Source organism: Mus caroli, unplaced genomic scaffold (genome assembly GCF_978045245.1).
Source record: "Mus caroli unplaced genomic scaffold, Mus_caroli_1 scaffold_11, whole genome shotgun sequence".
NCBI classification, from domain to species: domain Eukaryota; kingdom Metazoa; phylum Chordata; class Mammalia; order Rodentia; family Muridae; genus Mus; species Mus caroli.
This window is the reverse complement of record NW_028227266.1, coordinates 106376604-106396673: the sequence shown is the minus strand read 5'-3', so window position 1 is coordinate 106396673 and position 20070 is coordinate 106376604. Positions and strand designations below refer to the sequence as shown.

General features: G+C 52.5%; 4 protein-coding genes across 8 annotated transcripts; all 4 read right to left on the bottom strand.

Moving 5' to 3' along the window:
• Positions 1-272: 272 nt before the first annotated feature.
• Positions 273-6961, bottom strand: Hyal3 (hyaluronidase 3). Its single transcript, XM_021171743.3, has 4 exons — positions 6718-6961; positions 1832-2745; positions 1048-1137; positions 273-944 (listed from the first exon to the last, which is right to left on the bottom strand). Exons 2-4 carry the CDS (start codon positions 2726-2728, stop codon positions 693-695), a joined length of 1239 nt encoding a protein of 412 aa, XP_021027402.1. The 5' UTR covers positions 2729-2745; positions 6718-6961; the 3' UTR covers positions 273-692.
• Positions 3436-6969, bottom strand: Naa80 (N-alpha-acetyltransferase 80, NatH catalytic subunit). The gene is made up of 2 exons (XM_021171745.3): positions 6718-6969; positions 3436-4665 (listed from the first exon to the last, which is right to left on the bottom strand). The coding sequence occupies exon 2, from the start codon at positions 4574-4576 to the stop codon at positions 3632-3634; it is 945 nt and encodes a 314-aa protein (XP_021027404.1). The 5' UTR covers positions 4577-4665; positions 6718-6969; the 3' UTR covers positions 3436-3631.
• On the bottom strand, positions 6702-10610 carry Hyal1 (hyaluronidase 1). 3 transcript variants are annotated; one of them, XM_085827995.1, is made up of 5 exons: positions 10448-10553; positions 9047-9970; positions 8559-8648; positions 8123-8429; positions 6702-6899 (listed from the first exon to the last, which is right to left on the bottom strand). In XM_085827995.1, the coding sequence occupies exons 1-5, from the start codon at positions 10505-10507 to the stop codon at positions 6721-6723; spliced, it is 1560 nt and encodes a 519-aa protein (XP_085684121.1). In that variant the 5' UTR covers positions 10508-10553; the 3' UTR covers positions 6702-6720. The 3 variants fall into 3 exon arrangements, with proteins under 3 accessions (XP_085684121.1, XP_021027401.1, XP_021027400.1); XM_021171742.3 differs by having other exon boundaries at positions 6702-8429; positions 9047-9195; positions 10448-10610; XM_021171741.3 differs by having other exon boundaries at positions 6702-8429.
• A 4454-nt stretch (positions 10611-15064) lies between these two features.
• Hyal2 (hyaluronidase 2) lies at positions 15065-19919 on the bottom strand. 3 transcript variants are annotated; one of them, XM_021172050.2, is made up of 5 exons: positions 19836-19919; positions 18620-18870; positions 16766-17732; positions 16254-16343; positions 15065-15778 (listed from the first exon to the last, which is right to left on the bottom strand). In XM_021172050.2, the coding sequence occupies exons 3-5, from the start codon at positions 17684-17686 to the stop codon at positions 15368-15370; spliced, it is 1422 nt and encodes a 473-aa protein (XP_021027709.1). In that variant the 5' UTR covers positions 17687-17732; positions 18620-18870; positions 19836-19919; the 3' UTR covers positions 15065-15367. The 3 variants fall into 3 exon arrangements, with proteins under 3 accessions (XP_021027709.1, XP_021027710.1, XP_021027711.1); XM_021172051.3 differs by lacking the exon at positions 18620-18870 and having other exon boundaries at positions 19836-19910; XM_021172052.3 differs by lacking the exons at positions 18620-18870; positions 19836-19919 and adding an exon at positions 18424-18596.
• Between the last annotated feature and the right edge of the window lie 151 nt (positions 19920-20070).

Here is a 20070-nt window from a genome sequence, read left to right as displayed (position 1 = left end):
CGAGTTGTGCGCAGTGCACGACGGGAGTAGTAGTCCATTCGGGAGACACATAAGCCGACGCCGCTCTAGCTAAACTATGTACCCACAATGCCCTGCGTACCCACTTCGCCCCTCCTTCCCCTACCCTCGCCCGCGCGGTTCATAGTTAACTCAGTAGTTTCCTTTCTCACTAGAAGCGTCTGCAAGGCCTGATAACGAAGCACCTGCTTTGAGGCGCCAGGTTTGGCGCTAGATAGAATGGCGCGGACAGACAAACTTCAAGTAATGAGTGACTTTATGGATGAAAATACAGATAATAGCTTAGCGTTTAACAGGCCTTAGCTTAATTTGGGGGGGGGGTGTTGGGAGGCATGTAGGGGTTGTCTGAACCTAGATTTTACTTCTCTATAGATACACTGGGGTATAGGAACAAAGTCCTAGGCTAGTCACCTTAAATGCCTGGAACTGACCCCGAAGCTTCTTTATTGCTTTAAGTCAGATGATCTCAGCAGGCTCTGAGACTGGTTTTATATTCTTATTAGGCCCTATCTATTCCTCAGGAATTTCTATGGAAGTTGTGTTGGTGGAAGTGGGATATGTACTTGGGAAGGTCCCATAAGCTAAACAAAGCATAAAGGGGAATTCCTTTAGGACTGGGAAAATGACAGCAGGGTCAAGAAGCAAAGGCAGGGACTCCTGACTCTATGTTGGGCTCAGGGTTTAGGCTCCAGGCAGGTAGGGCCAGCCCAGCCCGAGTAACAACGGCATCTGAAGGAATTCCAAGCTCCAAGACTGTCATCTGGCTGCAGATGTAGAAAGGCTTCCATTTGTCCTGGGTCTTTCCGGGCACATCGACCATGGCCATGACATCTCTGGTGACTGCAAGCCATGGCAGCCTTGGTCACATTGATTACATAGGGGCCTAAAGTGCCCACTAGGTAGTCATGGAGACGCCAGCACTCTTCCTACAGAGAGAAAAGATAGGTCAAAGCTCCTTTTCTATGACTTGGCATGGCTTCTCCCCTATCTTGGGGCTCCAGCGTGAGCACGATGAGGGGCAACGCTCACCTCAGAGCTAGAGAAGCTCAGGTCCCCCCAGAGTACCACTCCAGCTGTTCCCAGTGCCGCACTCACTCCAATAGTCTGCATCAGGTCATCCTGCAGGCAGAGAACTGTTAAGCCCAAGCTCGACTGGCCAGATCTATCAGGGCCCAACTTTACCACGACACGGTTTGGTTTACTGCTATGATTCTGCCTCCAGAGTAGAGCGCTTTTAACAGAGCCTCTAAGTAATTTCTTAGAACTTCCATTCAGAGAATAACAGTCCTTAGACCAGGCACCACTGATATTTCCCAGTACATCACCATACCTCCCTACTCCAGGATAGGATCTTTTTGTTGTTGTTTTGACTTTCAAGATAGGGTTTCTCTGAGTAGCCCTAGCTGTCCTGGAACTTGCTCTGTAGACCAGAATGGCCTCAAACTCACAGAGATCTGCCTGCTTCTGCCTCCCCAGTACTGGGATTAAAGGTGTGCATTACCACTGCCTGGACTAGGATAGGGTCTTTTTATTTATTTATTTTTGGTTTTTCGAGACAGGGTTTCTCTGTAGCCCTGGCTGTCCTGGAACTCACTTTGTAGACCAGGCTGGCCTCGAACTCAAAAATCCGCCTGCCTCTGCCTCCCAGGTGCTGGGATTAAAGGCGTGCGCTACCATGCCTGGCTAGGGTCTTTTTAAAACCCCCCAGATCATGACTACCTCCAAGTCCCTTTGGGAAAGTTTTCTCTTCAGACCTTTCTAGGACATGGCTGTTTCTCTAGACTCTGATCCTTAGCCCTGAGCTTCTCCTTACCAGAGACAGGAATCTCCCAGAGCTCCGGTGTGTGAGGCGAGAATAAGCCAGAACGGGTAGAGGATGTGAATGCTCCATAAGGGCTACACGGAAGGCTTCCTCCAGGCGGTGTCGGACAAAGGCCTGACGGTAGGCAAGTGGCAGTCTGGGTGGGAGGTAGATGCTAGGGAAGAGAGCACTGGAGACAGCCCAGAGCCAACGCAGTTGGGTGTTTCGGGTAGTGATGGCTGCACGGCAGTGGCCTGTGTAGTTGGAAGCCATCTTATGCCAGCCATTGCCACAGGCTGGATATCTGTAAAAGCCCCAGAGGCCACTCGGGCGAAGTGTCCGGCCCAGCTGCAGAGTGTATTCCATGAGTGCACGGGCAGCCTGCTCAAAGCTAGTATGGGCTTTGTGGAGCTGTTCCTGAGGGTCCAAGCCAGGGAACATCTGCTGTGTCCAAACCCAGGAGGCTGCCAGGTAGACTTGTCGATGGGGCCCCCAGTTCCCAGCCCAGAGTGGGTACCATTCTTCCCAGTCCAGCACTGCCAAGCCAGCAAAGCTAGATCTTAAGCTGTGTAGGATCTGGTGGGCAGCTCGTGCCAAGTGGTGGTCTAAGGACACAGCCTGAGGGATTCCCCCATTGTGGGCTGTACCTCTAGGTCCAAAGTAAGGATAAAGACCAAACTGGTTCTTGTAGAAGATGGAGATGTTTTGGCCGTGAAAATGCTGGCCGTGGTTGGCTACAATGCCGAGGGCATCGAGAGGCAGATGCACACCAAAGTGGGCCTTACATCTTGCTGAGGGTACATTCCACACCACAGAAAAAGGATGTTCAGGAACCTGCAGCAAAGCCTGGCCATGCATCAGGCACAGGGTTAACCCCACCACCATGGTTAGGCCTAGGGGCATGATCATGCCACAGAGATGGAGACCTGCAGGAAAGGGGGTATGGGCTTAGAGTCAGTCCATGGCCAAAGAGACAAACTGCCTTTTGCACAGCAAGCAAAGCTTCCCCTCGTTGCTCTCCTCGGGGAATGGGACCAAGCTGGGGGGTGGGGTAAATATGGCCTCCAAGTATTCCACGGGTCTCCCAAAGAACCCATACCCTTAGCATCCTGGGCTGCTCCCCTCCAGGGTCCTCCATCTCCGTCAGGGTACCATCATATTCTCTAAGGCCTCACAGACTCATGGACATCATAAATCCTTTTCCTTCCCCTGCCCACATTGCCTCTGTTTCAGTAACACTCAGTTCTTGCCTCCTTGCTTCATCCATAGTCAGCACTCAGGTCTCTCACATGACCTCTCAGATCAGGGAACTTCCCAGATCCCTGAGGGAAGTGAGGGTGCCTGGGCTCCTAGCATGAGCCCTGCTGCTCTCTTCACCTTGGCCTGTCTACAGATTCCTCATTGCCTGTGTCCAGTGCAGGACCTGACCCATCGGAAGTGCTCTGTGAGTGATAATGAGTGGAAGGGGAGAGGAACAGTTACCCTGGGTGTGGAGAGGAGGTTCAAAAGACAGATATTACCTCATCAATAGCTCTTGGGCCAACTTGGGTAGTAAGGATTCTGTCAGTCATAGGGGGATCTGGGAATGGGAGTTAACCAATAAACTGTCACAGCCATACCTAATGAAAGCCTTTATTCAGCCACACTGACAGCTCTGAGCCAAAGCTCCAAAGCCACCCCCTGGCCTACTGGGACCCACGAAAGATACACAGGGTAAGGTTGTCCACAGGGGGTAGAGGGGGCTGAAGTATGGCCTGTGGGCTGAGGCTGGCTCTGTTCTGGGCAATCCAGTGTCCCAGAGAGACAGGGCCATCAGATGTCTTTTTCCATCCAGAATATAGGGCACCCCTTCAGATCTCGATAGCATGTCTCTAGCGGGCTTTGAGGAAGGGGCTCGGGTGAAGGAGGCGGTGAGGCGGTCAGAGACTGGGGTAGGGGAGGAGGTGGTGGCAATGGGGGTCCCTTGGAGCTCCTTGGGACAGCTTGGGCAGCTAGGATTGGCTCCTTGCAGGGTGGCTGGGGGCAGGGTGGCTTAGAGAAGGCACGTAGGACAGTGGTGGACAGTCGACGGTTGGTGAAGGCCAAACCCTGCACAGGCTCACCCAGTTGGTAGCCCAGATGGGCATAGAAGTACAGCTGGTCATGAGTGGTGAGGTGTAGCCGTCGGAAACCCCGGGCTCTGGCAAAGGCCTCCAAGCCCTCCATGAGGCGGCGACCAAAGCCACGGCCCCTCAGAGCCCGGGCTACCACCACTGTCTCTACTAAAAGGCTGTGGGGTTGGTCCAGTACCCGTGATAAGCGGGCATGGCCCACTACAACAGGGGCTGCTCCAGGTGTGGGCTGGGGGCTCAGCAGCATCAGGCAGAGGGGGAAGGCATCTGAGGACTGGCCCAGGGAGTGGAGACGGGAGGCACGACTGCGGGGCCACTGGTCATTGATGAGATCAGCACAGGCACTCATGAGCTCGGGTCGGCAGTGTACAGGCTCCAGGATTAATTCAGGCAGCTTGGGAACTGGGAGCTCTTTTGCCTGGTGTTGAGAATCCAGGGTAAGCTCAGCTGGGCCAGGACTGAGGCTCATCTCTGGGTGGCATGTGGGATCCAGGGTCAGCTCAGCTAGCCTAGGACTCAGCGACAGCTCTGGCTGGCGTGCAGGATCCAGGGTTAGCTTGGTCAGGTTGAATCTCAGGGTCAACTCTGGCTGGCGTGCAGGATCTAGAGTCAGCTTTGCTGGGCTGGTACTCAGGATCAGCTCCATCCGGTGCACGGGGTCTAAGGTAGGGGTCAGCTTGACTGCCAGGGCTCAGAGTCAGCTCCGGCCTACAGGCGGGATCCAGGCTCAGCTCGCTGTGTCAGGCAAGAAGCCAAGGTCACTTTCTGTTAGGTTTCAGATGGTTTAGTGCCTGGCTGGAAGGTAAGGCCACAGTCTCCAGGTAGTGGCATTTCCTTATATAAGGGATTACCTCCTGGGTATAACAGCATGCTAGGCTGTGTCAGGAAGATACAGTTGGGGCAGGGAAGGATGAGTGGAGGGGGAGGGGTGTGCATCCTGGGATTGGGGGAAGGTGTGTGCTTCACCTTGTCCCTATGCACTTGAAAGCACCTGCAGTCTAGAGGAGACCCATCCCAACCCCTGTGAGGAGAACTCATGGAGACTAGCTGAGTGCCCTGACCCAACACTGGAGGGAAGCTGGCAGTACTAAGAAATGCTGAAGGCTGGGCTCTGGCTACAAATCTCTTATCATTTGCCACACCTCACCATGTCAGGCTTGCCACCCTAGCCCACTTGCTCACCATCTTTTTTTTTTTTTTTTTTTGGTTTTTCGAGACAGGGTTTCTCTGTATAGTCCTGGCTGTCCTGGAACTCACTTTGTAGACCAGGCTGGCCTCGAACTCAGAAATCCGCCTGCCTCTGCCTCCCAAGTGCTGGGATTAAAGGCGCTCACCATCTTTTGTTTTGCTTGGGTTCCCTGCCCCCGCCCCCCCTCCCCCACTTCTCCAGGGTATGTATAGCCTGTGTTTGCCTCAAAATAGTGACCTAAGTGCCTCAGCCTCCTAGTAGCCCATGACTGTAGCTCGCTGGCCTTGGCAGACAGTGCAAACCAGCCATCATACTTTTAGCTTGCCCCCACCTGAGTTTTTCTTTTCAGAAGACCTCTCCCAGGAGTCACCCCCACCCCCCATGCCCCTCCTCCCCACACAGGTTAGCTCTCCTCCAACCCTGAGCTTTTTCAGTTATCTGAGCCACAAAAGTGGCCCTGGAGACACTCACACCCACCCCAAACAGGCTCAACCCCTCAACCCCTACTGCCTTCCCTCCTCGGGACAAGGAGCCTGTGGCCCTCTGCTCCAATTCTGTCCAATTCAAGACATTTTGGCCTTGGATCCTCCTGTCCCTACACATGGGGCTTTGATGGCACTGCTGTGGAGCTTGGCCCATTACACAGAATGTGGCTTTTGCAAGTCTGCTTGCCTCTGGTCTCAGTTTCATAGTCACCCTGATAAGGACCATGGCTTCCTTCCTAAATCTACAGGTGTCCAACGGCCACTACGTTGGGGACCCGGACCTCTGTCACCCCCACTCCCCTGGGTTTTTGTTTGTTTGTTTGTTTTGAGTTTTGTTTTTTTGTTTGTTTGTTTTGAGACAGGGTTTCTATGTGTAACTGACCTGGCTGTCCTGGAACTCACTTGTAGGCCACTCTGGCCTCGAACTCACAAAGAACTGCCTGTCTTTGCCTCTAGTGCTGGGATGAAAGGTGTGGACCATAATGCTCCAGCTGTAAACTCCATTGTTTACCTGCCTTATTCTAGGATCTGCTGGCAGGAGGGTCTATGTTGGGGGATTTCTTGCAGTGGATGGACAGTGGGTCCCACTCCTTTACTCATTTACCGCAGAACGTGCCTCCTGACTCCCTTTCCCAATTTTCCCTGAGCCTGAGGACAGCCCTCTCCCCCCTTCCCCCCAAATCTCAAACACCAGGCTTTAAGCCTCTTACCTGGCTCCAGGTGGCTCCGCAGACACAGCACTCCCTCCCCAGCTCCCACACCTTCTAAGTAAGGTCAGAAACGAGGAACCTCTGGGTCCGCCCCTAGCTCAGAGCGCCAGGGTTCCCCCAGACAGGTTTAACCCCTTCATTGCGGACCCCACCACTGTTAAGTGGAGCGAAGCTCCGGGTCTTCAGGGTGGGTCTGCACCTGCCCCTTGTGGGACACGGGCCATGGATCTTTTGGGAGTGGGGGTTTTGAAAGCTCGATTATGGTGGCTGTAGCTCAACAAGCACTAAGCTCTAAGGAAAAGGGAAACACTGGGAAGACTTGAAGAGCGACACAGTAACTTTGGGGACCACAGGCGCAGGGTGGATAAACGGGCAGCATGTGAGAAGTGAGGGTGATACTGACATGTTAAAGCCGAATTCCGGGATGGTCCACGTCCTGCCTGCGCACGGTTGGGTAACTCGCTGTTTCTGGCTCCAACTCCTCGGTCTGCCCACGCTGGTCCCAGCAGTACGGAGGACTCACTGCAGTCTTCGCAGGAGACAGAGCACCTCCTCCTAAGTTCTCAGTGCCCGCCCGGAATGTCCCTACCTAGACACCCCGCCCCCGGTTCTGAGCGTCACAACAGAACTCGTGTAGGCCCATTCTGTCCCTGGCTTCTTCCCTTCCGGTGGTGACCCGCAACTAAGCCCGTAGTTTCCTTTCGTTGGCTCCGCCTCCTCTTGGCTCTAGCCGGCTTCTAGCAGCTTGCCTGTGTTCAGCTCCGCCTGCCCCTCTCCTGGCTCCAGGCTCAAAGAAATGAGAGTTTCGCTTTGTTTCCGCTCTAGTAGGGTCTCCAGTCCTGGTGGGTTGGTGGAAATGGCCTGATCAGGTGGAACTTCCTGTCGTCTTCAGACAACACAATGGGATGAAAGTATAGAGCCTTTCCGGTGCCTTCTGGGTTCTGAGACCTGCCTATTTTAGGAGCTAATTAAACAGCTAAGTAATATAAGACAGCTTTTTTGCCGGGTCGAGTGATGCTAGTACTCAGCAGATTCAGGGATCCTATAGAGTGATGCTTGTGTTTCCCCAGCCCTCTGAGGGCACCATTAACACGCAGTAGGTGTGCAAGGTTCTATCTTTGGAGCTAGATAGCCTAGATTTCAAAATGCATCTCTCCTGGTTGTTTGTTTGGTTTGGTTTGGGTTTATTTTTTGTTGTTTGGTTGGGTTTTTGTTTGTTTGGTTTTTTTTTTTTTGAGACAGGGTTTCTCTGTGTAGCCCAGGCTGTCCTGGAGCTCAATATGTAGGCTGGCCTTGCCTCCCAAGTACTGGGATCCAAGGTGTGCATCATCCATGCCTGGCCTTGCTTGTCTCTTCTTGCTGGGCAACCCTCAGTGACTGGGGATATAGCTTAATGTTAGAGTACTTGCCTAGTGTGTGTGAGGTAAGTGAATGAAAAGGGCTCAGCTTCCCTGCATGTCCATTGCAAAGACTGAATGAGCTAGCCCACTTCTAGTGCTTGCTTATTAGCACAGGGCTTGGCACAGAGCTGCATGGCAAATGCCAGCTTTTGTGTCTGCTGACTCATAGATTCTGGAGGAACTGCTGACAATTAAGTCCTAGGCTCAGAATGGATAGTGCCTGTCCTAAATTCTGATTCACTATGTGGCTATTCCCGTGACTGTGCCTATGTGCCTGTGGCCATGACAGTGGTTGAGTGTACTCCTGTGACTTGTGGGCATGTGACTGTATTTGAGGAAGTCCTAGGTAGGCCCTGGGTATGTCAGGTGTCCAGTGTGTGCAGTCGGGTGCAGCTAATCACCACATACCCCGCTTGTCACACCACTTGCCGCTCCATCCACGGTAGCATCGGCACTTGAATTTCATAGCCATCTGCGCCCGGTCCTTAAGTGAGAGGGTACCCTTGAGGCTCGGGGGCCTGCCATCATGTGTTAGCTCAATGGAGAAACTAGCAGGGTTGAGGGTGAGGAGAGCCTCAGGATAACTCGGATGGCGGACACAGCGACCATGGCCGGAGCACAGAGCTTCGCTGCACAAAAGAGCTGCACTGGTCACGTTCACGATGAAGGGCCCAAGTGTGGAATCCATGTATGCTTTAATGGCCTGGCATGATTCCTGAGTGGGAAGGAGATCATAAGAAACACCACAGCCGTGTGCTTGCCTGGTGCTTAGCCAGGATGTCAGGAGTAGCGAGAGGAAGCCAGTCTCCCCTCATCCCTGCCCTACTCCCAGGCCTCCACTTACCTTGGTACTTGTTTTGTTTGAGCTTAGCCAGAGCACTGCTCCTGCCACTCCCTGGGCTGCGCTCTCCCCCAGGCTGTGCTCCAGTTCCTCCTGGGAAGGAGATTGCATACACGGTTGTATAAGGTTTACTGTCCTTCCTCCCTGTGGGAACTGCTGGGACATCACTGGATGGGACAAATAATCTCTTTCACCTGAGGCCTCTCTAGTGTTGGTGGCCAGGGGCAAGCCTATTCCCTTTTCTGACTTTCTCATGCTTCATACAGAATTTAGCATAAAGTAGATGTTCTATGTGTGGGGGTGGGAGTGGGGGGAATGAACGGACAAAGCACTGGAGTATTTAAGCCAGGAGTAAAACAATTTGGTCCAAGCTCAGAACCTCCCCTACCTTTCCCCAAAGATTGTAATACCCTGAAGTTAAGTGGACTCAGCGATTGGACTATTACCATATTACCTAACAAGGACGGCTGACAAAGTCATAGAGGACTCACCAGGGGCAGAAGATAATCTGTCGTTTCATAGAAGATCTGGACGTAGGGCATTACGGGCACATGGGGGTCTCTGGAAACTATAGCCACACGGAGCGCCTCTTGCACACGGTGTCGAACGTACATCTGCGACTTCCCTGTGCCCATCAGTGCTGCAGGCAAGTAAATACTGGGATAAAGGGCATAGCTCTGGTTCCACAACCACCCTAGCTGGTCGTTCTGATCACGGACGCAGAGTGGGCACTGGCCTGTGTAGTTGAGACTTAGAAAGTCGTTGTTGTAGCAGTCAGGGAAGCCATAGTAGCCCCAGAGGCCACGGGGACGCAGTACCTGCCCCAGTTGGAGGGTGCCTGCCATCCAGGCCTGTGCAGCTTCCTGGAACTGGTCTTTGGCTGCTGCCTCCACTAAAGTTTCTGGCCAGTCAGGGTGCTCTGCCTGGACCAGTTCCATTGAGCGCTGCCGATAAATGTCCTTGCTGTCCCAGTTGAAGGCCCACCGTGGGCGCCAAGCCTCCCAATCAATGACTGCCAGTCCTGAGAAGTCAGGTTCAGGCATGGCAGCCTTGATATCCTGGAATGTGTGAGCAAGGTGGGTAACCAGGCTGGCATTCTGGGGCAGACCACCAAATACTGGTTCCCCCGTGGGTGTATAGTAAGGGTAGGTGCCCAACTCCTCTCGGTAGAAAATTGTCATGTTAGAGCCTTGGAAACTCTGCTCCTTGTTGACAACCACATCGAAGACACTGACATCCACATCCACTCCATACTCTGTCAGGCACCAATGAGTGTCTCCGTTCCAAACAGTGACGAATGGCCGGTTGGATACCACGGAACCTCTGCAGACTTGGGGCAACTCGAGCAAGGTCAGGAAGAGAGTAGAGATTCGAAGCAGGTGGCCTGCGGTGGCAGGGGATGGGTCTGGGGAAACCTGGCCAAGGGAGGCAGAGTTCAAGGCATGTCTCAAACTTTTTGACCCCTACTTGAAGTAGCTGGGTCCAGTCCCTTGATCACAGTTTTGCCCCTGCTGAGATGTCAGCTGGACACTGATCTGGAGGGCTCAGCAAGGTCAGAGAGCAGACCGGAGACTCGGAAAGGGGGGCATTGCCATGAAGGGTATAAGTGAGTCTCCTCTGTGGCCAGGAACCTGCCATCTGCGTCCCCTCAAGCTTTGCCTTGGACTGACCTTACCCCACTTTCCTCCCAAGGGCCAGAGGAACCCATTACACCGGTCCTGAAAGAGGAGCTGAGACCTAGGCCCTAGGTCCTGGCCGACCTGGTGAACAAGGGAGACTATTCCGTTTCTTCCACCAGAAAAACTGGCAGCCACTGGGGGAAAGAGATGCTCAAGTGGCCAAAACCAGCCCAGCCCTGGAGACCCTCCAGCTGCCCACTGGTCCCTGCTGACCTCAGGACTGAAGGGCTTCATTCTCCAAGCTTTCTGAGCATGCTGTGTAAGCCCAAGCATGTCTTGGCCGGATTCTGTCCCGCAAGCTGGTTCTAGTTGCACCAGCTTAGAGGCGGCTGCTGCTCAGGGAAACTTGGAGCTTTTGGAGATAGTCACCCCACCCAACCAATAGGCTGGCCTTGGCACGGGGCGGGGCGGGACTGGGGCTGGACTAGCAAACAGCCCCTCCTACTCAGACAACACTCGGGAGGTCTTTGTGTGGACAGCCGGGCAAGCAAATGTGTGGTCCCCCAGTGTGGTCCCTGAGGACTATATGCTTCGAGATTACTTTCTCCTCATTGTAACAGTTTTGGCCCTAGGCACTTTTGTCTTTGTGGGACCCCCTCCTCATTGAAACAAGTTGGGTTTTTTGTTTGTTTTTGCCTTAGGCAGGCAAGAAAGGTCAGAGACACGTCTTCACACACAGGGTACAAAAACATTGCTCCAACAGTTTGGGTTTTGCTTGTTTTGGGCTGGGAGCAGGATCCCAGGATCTCGTGTTTGCTAGTCAAGTGCTTTACTGCTGAGCTCTGTCCCTAATCCCGTCCAAAAGGCATTTTAAAGTCTAAGAAGAAACAGTAAGAGTACCTGCAGCTAAATCTGATCACTTGAGTTCAATCCCTGGGACACACATGTTATAGCTCTTTTTTTTTTTTTTTTTTTTTTGGTTTTTCGAGACAGGGTTTCTCTGTGTAGCCCTGGCTGTCCTGGCACTCACTTTGTAGACCAGGCTGGCCTCGAACTCAGAAATCCACCTGCCTCTGCCTCCAGAGTGCTGGGATTAAAGGCGTGCGCCACCACGCCTGGCTTATCTTATAGCTCTTATGCCTGCCACCCAAGCTCCACGGGCCCTCACATGCCCACGTGGACATATGAGTAAATGTAAAACGCTACCTTAGGAAGGAAAACATGTGGAGAGCAATAGAGGAACACATTGAATTGACCCTTGGCTTTTACTTTACACATGTATGCACACACCACACGCACATGTACACGTACACAAGCCAAACAAATAAACCTTTTGTTCTTAAGTCCTGTCTGTGCCTGCTGTGCCTAATGGTTAACCCGTCCCTGTTTGTTTCTGGAAAGTTCTATGTTCGTGAAGTTGAGTTGTGTCATCACGCTCTGTTTATTCTAGGTCAGTGATTGCATCTTTGTGAAGCTCTAGTTGGTAACTGGGCTAATGCCCAAATTCCCAGGTGTTTATACCTGCAAGTGTGGGGACTCAGTTCCTGGGATGATGTATGAGACCTTGCTGTTTGGTGATCGACCGTGAGACCCTGGATCAGCATAGCCGTGGAAATGAGCAGGGGTGCATTAGTGAGTACACGCATAAGTAACGTGTGTGTTCATGCAGTTGTGAGTTACGAGTTCACTGAATCACAGGCTGCTTACTGAGATGATCTGGTTGCTCAGGTCCGGGCTTGCCTGCCAAGGTAGGAAAGTAGAAGGGAAAGGCATGGCCCCGCCCAGTATAAAGCAGTTGTCTGGGCCTGCAGTAGTGTCTGATTCTGAATGACAGAACCCCTTAGGCATTCACCTTGGGGCTACCATATAGGCGTGGCCTCCCTGGCAGTGCTTAGTGCCTTTGATCTATCCCACCTTCCTACCCTGACCCTTCCCCTAGCCCTCAGAGTCTTTGGTGTCACGTGACTTTTTCTGTGAACAGACTTCTATTCATTTCCAGACACCACAGGTGAGAGAATCAGAATCGATTCTAAGTCTAGCTTGGTAAATCAATGAGGTTTTGGGGGTCACATTACCGGAGGAACGTAGGGCTGCTTACAGAAGCATGGGACACTCAAAGACAGCTGCATCACCAATAGGTCAACCCTAGCGCCAGAACAACAGTTGACAAAAGTTGTAGCTTTGGTACAGCTTGCCAGCTTGTAGGTAGCGCCTCTCCAGCAATTATTTATTACTTTTTAGTTTTGGAGAGGGTTCTTGTGAATCTTATAATTTTTTAATATTATGTGTGTATGTATATTTATTTATTTATTTATTTATTTATTTATTGGTTTTTTTCGAGATAGGGTTTCTCTGTATAGCCCTGGCTGTCCTGGAACTCACTTTGTAGACCAGGCTGGCCTCGAACTCAGAAATCCGCCTGCCTCTGCCTCCCAAGTGCTGGGATTAAAGGCGTGCGCCACCACCGCCCGGCCATATGTATATTTTTAATTAATTTATTTTTTTAATTACCAAGAGAATTTAGCTGCTCTTCCAGGAGACTGGAGCTCAGTTCTCAGCACCCGTGTGTGCCAAGTGGCTGGCAACCAGGTCCAGAGATGCTGACATCCACTTCTGGCACAGAGGTGACATATAGTCACAGATTCATACACACAGGTCAATGTAAGGCCTGTGAAGTCAGTAGTTTTCTCCTCTGTCACCCCGATTCTGGGTCATCAGGTCTCACATGCCTTTATCCTCTGAGCCATTTCGCTCACCCAAATCATTAACTTCTTGAATCTCCAGAGTTTAGGGAAGTTTCCTTAGCTTTCTGAGGAGTTTGTTTGTGGCAGGGTTTCTCTGTCCTGTAACTCAGGAACCAGGCTGGCCTCAAACTCAGAGATTCGCCTGCCTCTGCCTCCAGAGTGCTGGGATCAAAGGCCTGTGTCGCTGCCACCATCACTTGGCAGCTGAGTTTTATTGCCTTGTTTAACCTTCTTGAAGGGAATGTTTTTAAGTTAGAGGAAGTAGCTACATAATCCCTGGGGTTTCAGGGGAAGAAATGTGAAGTGGTGGACAGGATTTGCCCCAAGAGTGTGTTCAAAGCTAGATGGACATAGGTCACAACTTGTAGGACAGATTACAGGCATGGGGAAAGTGCAGATGTTTCTTCTGTCCTCCATGCCCACCCTTGGGCTAACAGTTGTGTGTGTATCCATACATATTGGGGGGGGGGTTAATGTTCATAGAAGGTTGACAGGTACCGTAGAGACCATGGCTGAATAGAAAAGGTTACAACAGGATGAGTCACAGCTGTGAGGAAGACAAGAGGTCTCCCTTGTCTTTGCCGTCCTTTGCCAAGCTCTGTTGCTTTTAGTCTGTCTTTTTCTTCTTCTTCTCCTCCTCCTTCTTTTTGATTTTTTTTTTTATCTTTTTGGTTGGTTTTTTGAGTGGTCTTCTTCAGATTTTATTAATTAATTAGTTTTTCGAGACAGGGTTTCTCTGTGTAGCCCTGGCTGTCCTGGAACTCACTCTGTAGACCAGGCTGGCCTCAAACTCAGAAATCAGCCTGCCTCTGCCTCCTGAGTGCTGGGATCAAAGGTGTGCGCCACCTATGCCCGGTCAGATTTTTATTTTATTTTATTTTTTTAAAGATTTATTTATTTATTATATGTAAGTACACTGTAGCTGTCTTCAGATACTCCAGAAGAGGGCATCAGATCTCATTACATATGGTTGTGAGCCACCGTGTGGTTGCTGGGATTTAAACTCAGGACCTTCAGGAGAGCAGTCGGCAGCCCCCAGATTTTTTTTTTTAAAGATTTACTTATTTTATGCATATGAGTACACCACCATTGCTCTCTTCAAACACTCCTGAAGAGGGCACCAGACCCTGTTACAGATGGTCGTGAGCCACCATGTGGTTGCTGGGAATTGAACTCAGGACCTCTGGAAGAGCAGTCAATGTTCTCAACCGCTGAGCCATCTCTCTAGCCCTCTTCTTCAGGTTTTAAATTATTAAGTCTGGTGTACACAGGCCTGTAAAATCAGTGAATGGAATCTCTGAATTCAAGACCAGATTCATCTACACATACTGATTGCTAAGCCAGCTAGGGCTGTACAGTGAGACTCTTGTCTCAACATTCTTGTTAGGTTTATTTTATTTTTCAAGATAGTGCTAGTGATCAATCCCAGGGCCTTGCACATGCCAGGCAAGTGCTTTATCACTGATACACACACACACAATTACCTGCCAGCCCCAAGGGAAGGGTGTGAACCAGACAGGGAGAGGAACAAGTCCACTGCCCTTGGGAGCAGGGAACAGAAATGTTCAACTGTGTCAGGCAGTGGTGGCTCACGCCTTTGATCCCAGCACTTGGGAGGCAGAGGCAGGTGGATTTCTGAGTTCGAGGCCAGTCTGGTCTACAGAGTGAGTTCCAGGACAGCCAGGGCTATACAGAGAAACCCTGTCTCAAAAAACAAAACAACAACAACAACAACAAGAAAAAAACAAAAAGGGAAAAGAAATGCTCTACTGTAGGAACATCAGGGAAGATCATGTCCCCTTTCTCTGTGTGTGGTTGAGGTAAGGAAGCTAGTCCTGACCCTGCTTGGGATACTGGGGCAGGTAGCAGATAAATAGCTAGTTCTATCAGTCATACAATGGTGGGCCCCACTCTATTTCTATCAAGATAAAGTGGAGTTGATGTTAGGGTAGAGTATGAATCTTATTCTAGTGAGCCCTGCCCCAGCACAAGTGCAGACTCAGTAGCCCTTCTTCCCTAGGCCCCAGTGAACACATTGCTGAGAAGTTCTAGCATGTGGATTCAAAGAGCTGGGCTCCACCTCCTGGGCAGCCCTGAGCGCTCTCACACACTAACCCCAAAGCAGAAAAAGACAAGAAGCACAGGAGTTGTTTTATATTTAATTTACAAAAGAGACCCCAAAATTATAAACTATCCAGGAGCAGGGAGTAGAGTCAGGCCTTCTCTGGCCTAGCTAGATTCTCCATCTTCTCTGGCAAGATGAGGGCATCTCAGGGGATGTTTCTCTCCCCCTTAGAACAGGGGGGTGACAGATGGTATGGGTGCTCTGCTAGGCATCCTGGGAGCACTGCCTACTCCAGACTTTTGTCTCCCGCCTAACAGGCTCCTCATACCAAGGAGATCCTTGCACCAGAGGCCAGCTGGACTGATATCCAGGGGGAGAGATCCCTTATAAGGTCCAGGTAAGAGTCACAGCTACCAAACCCAGCAGGCTGGTGAGGTGGGATCCAGCCCAGGCTCTGCTGGCATTTCCAGCTGCCCCCTTATAGTTCCGTTGGCACTGCTCGCCACCCCAGCCCAGATAGCACTGGCAGCGAAAGTGCTTCTGCAGGTAGTTGAGGTCGGCTTCGCTGAGCTGCCCCTCGGGTCGAAGCTGGGGTTCACTGGGGGTATGGCCAGGCACTAGGCGGAAGCTGCTGGCATTGAGGTGCAGGAAGGTATTGGCGCTGGGGTTGCGGCGCACACAGCGCCCATGGCCATGGCACTGGGTCCAACTGCAATACTGGGTGGCCCAGGACACATTGACTACGTAGGGAACCAGCAGCTGAGTTAGGTAATTCTTGAGGTATTGGCAGGTCTCCTGGAAAAGGCCAAGGGTAAGGAGTGAGCGTCTGATGTTAGCTACCTTTGCCCAAGCCCCGACGGAAACTGTGGTGATAGCACCTCTTTCTCTTGGTAGTGGTGGAGTTTGAACCCTAGACTAGGCAAGCTCTCTACTGAGGCACATCCCTGGCATATTTATTTGTATATATATGTAAACATATACACAGAGTTCCCGAGCCTTTATAGTCAGTCCCCTGTCCCTAGTGAGAAGCGGGGTTGAAACAGACTGGAGCCCAGCTGTGTGGATGAGGAAGGGCGGAACTCCAGCTGTTCAAGATAGCATTTCCTCTTCCTGGGAACAGGGTGGGGGTGCCCTTCTTCCCTCTTGGGTCCAGGGACAAAGCTGCTATGCTTAGGAGATAAGCTATACTCAGTGTGTACACCCAGGTAGGGACAGAAGCCAAAGTATACACTCCTCAGCAGCCCTGGAAGGCCGGGTGGGTCTCCCTTACCATACTTGAAGCATCTTCCGAGTCGCCCCAGAAGATGACACCAGCTGAGCCCAGGGCGGCGCTCTCACCGATGGTAGAGATAAGGTCCACCTGTGTGGGAAGGGATGGTTACTAAGGAAGACTGGCACCAGACAGTATCACAGGAGACTCAGAACAGGCCTTGCTCTAACCTGCTGACCTTAGGACAGCTCTAGACAGGGAGAGGCCGCTCTGCCCATTTCTATCCTCACCTTGGACCTTAGTCTCCAAAGCCAAGAGCCCTCGCATGAGCCCACAAAGTCAAAGGTTACACATTCTGACCCCAAAGTCAGGATGACTGGTTTAGTTCTGTGCACTTTTCACGGACTTGCTACAGGCTCCTGGCTACCTCTCAGCATCTCTGGGTCTCGGTCTTATCTACAGAATGGGGGTGACATCACCCTTCCACAAGACTAAAACAGATGTGGAAGAGGACTTCTGGTCCCCTCTAACACAAGCATGCAGTGGCTCCCGGAGGAAGGGAGAACACGTACCTGGCTCAGTCCCGTGAGTCCTCGGGTGTATGTGGGACGTGTGAAGACGTAGACGGGGAGGGCGTGGTTGGCATGGTGGGTGTGAGCCACGCGAAGGGCCTCCCGAACACGGAAGCTGACAAAGTTGCGGCTGTGTACTGAGGACGCCAGTGTCTCGTCCAGGTACACAGAGGGAAAGAGAGCCGTGCTCTCGGCCCAGAGCCAGGCCAGCTGGTCGTTCCGTGCCACCTCCACATCGGGACAGCGGCCCGTGTAGCTCTCCCAGTTCTGTACATAATCGTGATTGTAGCAGTCAGGAAAGAGGTAGAAGCCCCACAGGTGCTGGGGTCTGACTGCCTTGACGTAACGGAGAGTGTTCAGCATGAACTGCCGAGCGGCGAACTCAAACTCGTACTGGGCCTGCTTCATTACTCTGTCTGATGGCCAGTCAGGGTGCCGACTGGCCACCAGCTGGCGCGAAGACTGTCGGTACACATCTTTCTCCTGCCAGTTTCGAACCCATACAGGCCGCCATTCCTCCCAGTCAATGACTGCCAGCCCCCCAGGCTCCTGGGTCTGGATGTAGCGTTCCACAGATTCCTTCAGCATGGGCAGGTGTGCACAGAGGCTGCCGTTCTGAGGCACACCGCCATGCACTGATGTCCCGGCTGCATCGAAACGTGGATACAGGCCTAGACGGTCGTAGTAGAAGGTAGTGATATTCTGGTTGAAAAAACCCTCATTCGGTGTAGCCTTCACATCGAAGGCCCTAAGGTCCAGTGGCACTTTGTGGCGTGGGGCACATTCTTGTGTGGGCACGTTCCATGCTACCACAAAGGGTCGGCCAGTGAAGATGGGCGGTGCTGTGGGCTTAAGCTCCCCGGCCCATGCTACCTCCAGCACTAGGGCCAGTGTGATGATGGGACCCAGTCCTGCCCGCATGCTGGGGGCTACAGGAAGTGTTACCTGCCTGGTAGCAGCTCAGGAACTGAAGAAAGTATGAGAGAGAACAAGTCAGTCTAGCGAGTTCCAGAGATGTGTACGCACCTTCATCCCACATAAACTCCCCAAACCCATACTGTGCGGCACACCATGCTCCTGCTCGGATGGCTGAGGCTGTAACAGGTTTGCAGGATAGCAGGATGCTGATGGGTAGGCAAAAGACCTTAGGGATTTTACCAAAACCACAGAGTTCTTTCTAGAACAGGGAGCTGCCTGTGGTTGGGCAAGAATCTCCTTTAGGTCCATGTTCTTTCTGAAAAAGGGACGGATTAGGCTACCGACTCACTGCTAGAGTCACTTACATGCCTGTATACCATACAGTAAATAGTTTTAGAACACTCTGGACCCAAGTTCCACCCTATACCACCCCATGTCCCCCACCCTCACTACGAACTCAGAATTGATTCTGAGAAGAGACAGCATTTGGGGCACAACGCATACAGAAGCTGGGAAGCTGTTAGGTACACTGCGGAGGAACTAATATCTGTGCAAGTGCGCCAAGCAGAAGAGCAAGAACGTCAGGACTTAGTCTCGGGCACCGACACTCTTAGGATAGGAGGAGGCGCCCGGGGGACAAAGGGGCAGCGGACTTCCCACCGCGGTGCTCGCCGACCTGCCCTTCCCACCACAGCCACCAAGAATCTGGGTGAGCACTCGCGACCGGCCCACACCCTCACCTCCCAGCACAAGGGGTCCCGGGTAGAGAGTATTCCACTCCGGTCTTTGTGCGGGACCCCGCCCCCGCCCCGCACGTGGGGCCAGAGTTCAGCCGGGTGGGGGTGGGGTTCCTGGGTCACTTATGAGGGCGCCCCTAGAGATTCAGAGCCCATCTCACAGGAAGAGAGTCACCAGGCTTGCAACGTCCGCCCTCACCTCGAACCAGGCGCCACCAGGACCCACGCCAGGGCCGCCGCCATCCTGGTACCAACCAAGCCCGCTCCGGCCCTTCGCCCAAGCACTGCCCCAGCTCGAGCCTCTGTTGGCTCCGCCCCGAGGCCCGCGGGCCCTTTAAGAATCCTGCCTCGGAGGTGGGTGGATGGCAGAATTTACGGCCTCGTAGGGAGGATGTGTTTCTCTTCCTTTTTGCCAGTGCTGCGTTTCGAGTTCGAGGACCCTTAGATCTTCTGTAGAGGAACATAGTTATGGATCTGAGATTGAATACCTCCTGGAATGGGGATTCCCGCTGGTCTTAGCCACCAGAGCTAACCAGCCTGAGATATTACCCCCACAATCTGTCGTCAGTGGAACAATCCACTCTTTGCAGCTGGCTTCTTAAAGGGATAGAACATTGGATGAGGCGGGCGCGAGCGGGATGAGGGGGTAGTGGTGGTAATGGCATTTGAAATAAAAGCTTATAGCTGAAGCCTTGACTGGGGTTAGCTGCGGATTCAATCCCACCTGTCTGAATATAGCAATGTGGGCCCTTTGTCTAGTGTAAGAGATTTTGACCCGAGTGGATCCAGAACCTCTTGGAACATTAATGACCCGCCTTCGCTGAGCCCAGGTTCCCTCCACTAGTCTGTCTGCGGTCAGAAAGAAGCCCCGCCCTTTGCCCGTCTAGAGGAGGGGGCCTAGTACAGCCTCTGAGCCCTCCTTTGGCAAAGCAGACATAGTGGTTGTCCTGGTAACGGGGGGGGGGTCGCTGCCTTGCCAAAGGGCCAAAGGGGAAAGTGATCTAGCCACTTTCACCCGACCCACGCCAGGGCTTGCCAATCCACTGGATTCTTCCCGGAACAGTCTCTCCGACGAGGTGAAGTACCCATAGGGTGCTTCACTCAACTCCAAATAAAGAGCATTTTGCCGAAGTTTCGGGCCTGACTTCGTAGAAAGGAGGCTTCAGTGTCTCCCTAGTACCCCGACTCCATATTCTGAAACTTTCTGCCTTGCAATCCCCTTCCAGTGAGGACTAGGTTTAGAGCTGTACCCTCGCCTCTTAGATCTGCTCTCCAATGCACGACTCAAGTCTCCGAAAGTCCGCTTCTGGCCGCCAGCCCCTTTCCCTACCGCGAGCTTGGAAGCTAGGGAGCGCCGCAGGAGTACGCGCATTGATGGCAGTGCGGACTAGCTTTATGTTCTACTCGGCGCTCACCTGAGTAGAGCCTCTCCAGCCAGGTTCCTTGCGCCAGCTGCTGCCCTCTGGGCAGTCTGCTGGGGATTTGATAAACCCCATTCCTTCCCACCCACTCCCTCCCGCCTCCCATCCCTGCCCTTTCTCCTCACTTCCTGCTGCCCTCTGGGCGGAAAGGGCCAGGAACAATGCGGGTGGGGAGGAGAGCCCCTTGACCCTGTTTCCCTTGGTGGCTGGCTGCCCTTTGCACCCTTCC

What these genes read in the sequence shown, in the direction of transcription:
- Hyal3 (XM_021171743.3), bottom strand. Translation starts at nt 2,728, where the DNA reads ATGATCATGCCCCTAGGCCTAACCATGGTGGTGGGGTTAACCCTGTGC. An exon ending in CTGGGAGATTCCTGTCTCTG is followed by an intron (nt 1,138 to 1,831) that starts GTAAGGAGAAGC and finishes CTCTGCCTGCAG; the next exon opens with GATGACCTGATGCAGACTAT. An exon ending in TGAGCTTCTCTAGCTCTGAG is followed by an intron (nt 945 to 1,047) that starts GTGAGCGTTGCC and finishes TTCTCTCTGTAG; the next exon opens with GAAGAGTGCTGGCGTCTCCA.
- Naa80 (XM_021171745.3), bottom strand. Translation starts at nt 4,576, where the DNA reads ATGGAGCTGATCCTGAGTACCAGCCCAGCAAAGCTGACTCTAGATCCT.
- Hyal1 (XM_085827995.1), bottom strand. Translation starts at nt 10,507, where the DNA reads ATGCTTGGGCTTACACAGCATGCTCAGAAAGCTTGGAGAATGAAGCCC. An exon ending in CAAACAAAACAAGTACCAAG is followed by an intron (nt 8,430 to 8,558) that starts GTAAGTGGAGGC and finishes CTTCCCACTCAG; the next exon opens with GAATCATGCCAGGCCATTAA. An exon ending in CAAGTGGTGTGACAAGCGGG is followed by an intron (nt 6,900 to 8,122) that starts GTATGTGGTGAT and finishes GTGTCTAGGTAG; the next exon opens with GGACATTCCGGGCGGGCACT.
- Hyal2 (XM_021172050.2), bottom strand. Translation starts at nt 17,686, where the DNA reads ATGCGGGCAGGACTGGGTCCCATCATCACACTGGCCCTAGTGCTGGAG. An exon ending in GACTCACGGGACTGAGCCAG is followed by an intron (nt 16,344 to 16,765) that starts GTACGTGTTCTC and finishes CTTCCCACACAG; the next exon opens with GTGGACCTTATCTCTACCAT. An exon ending in CGGAAGATGCTTCAAGTATG is followed by an intron (nt 15,779 to 16,253) that starts GTAAGGGAGACC and finishes GGCCTTTTCCAG; the next exon opens with GAGACCTGCCAATACCTCAA.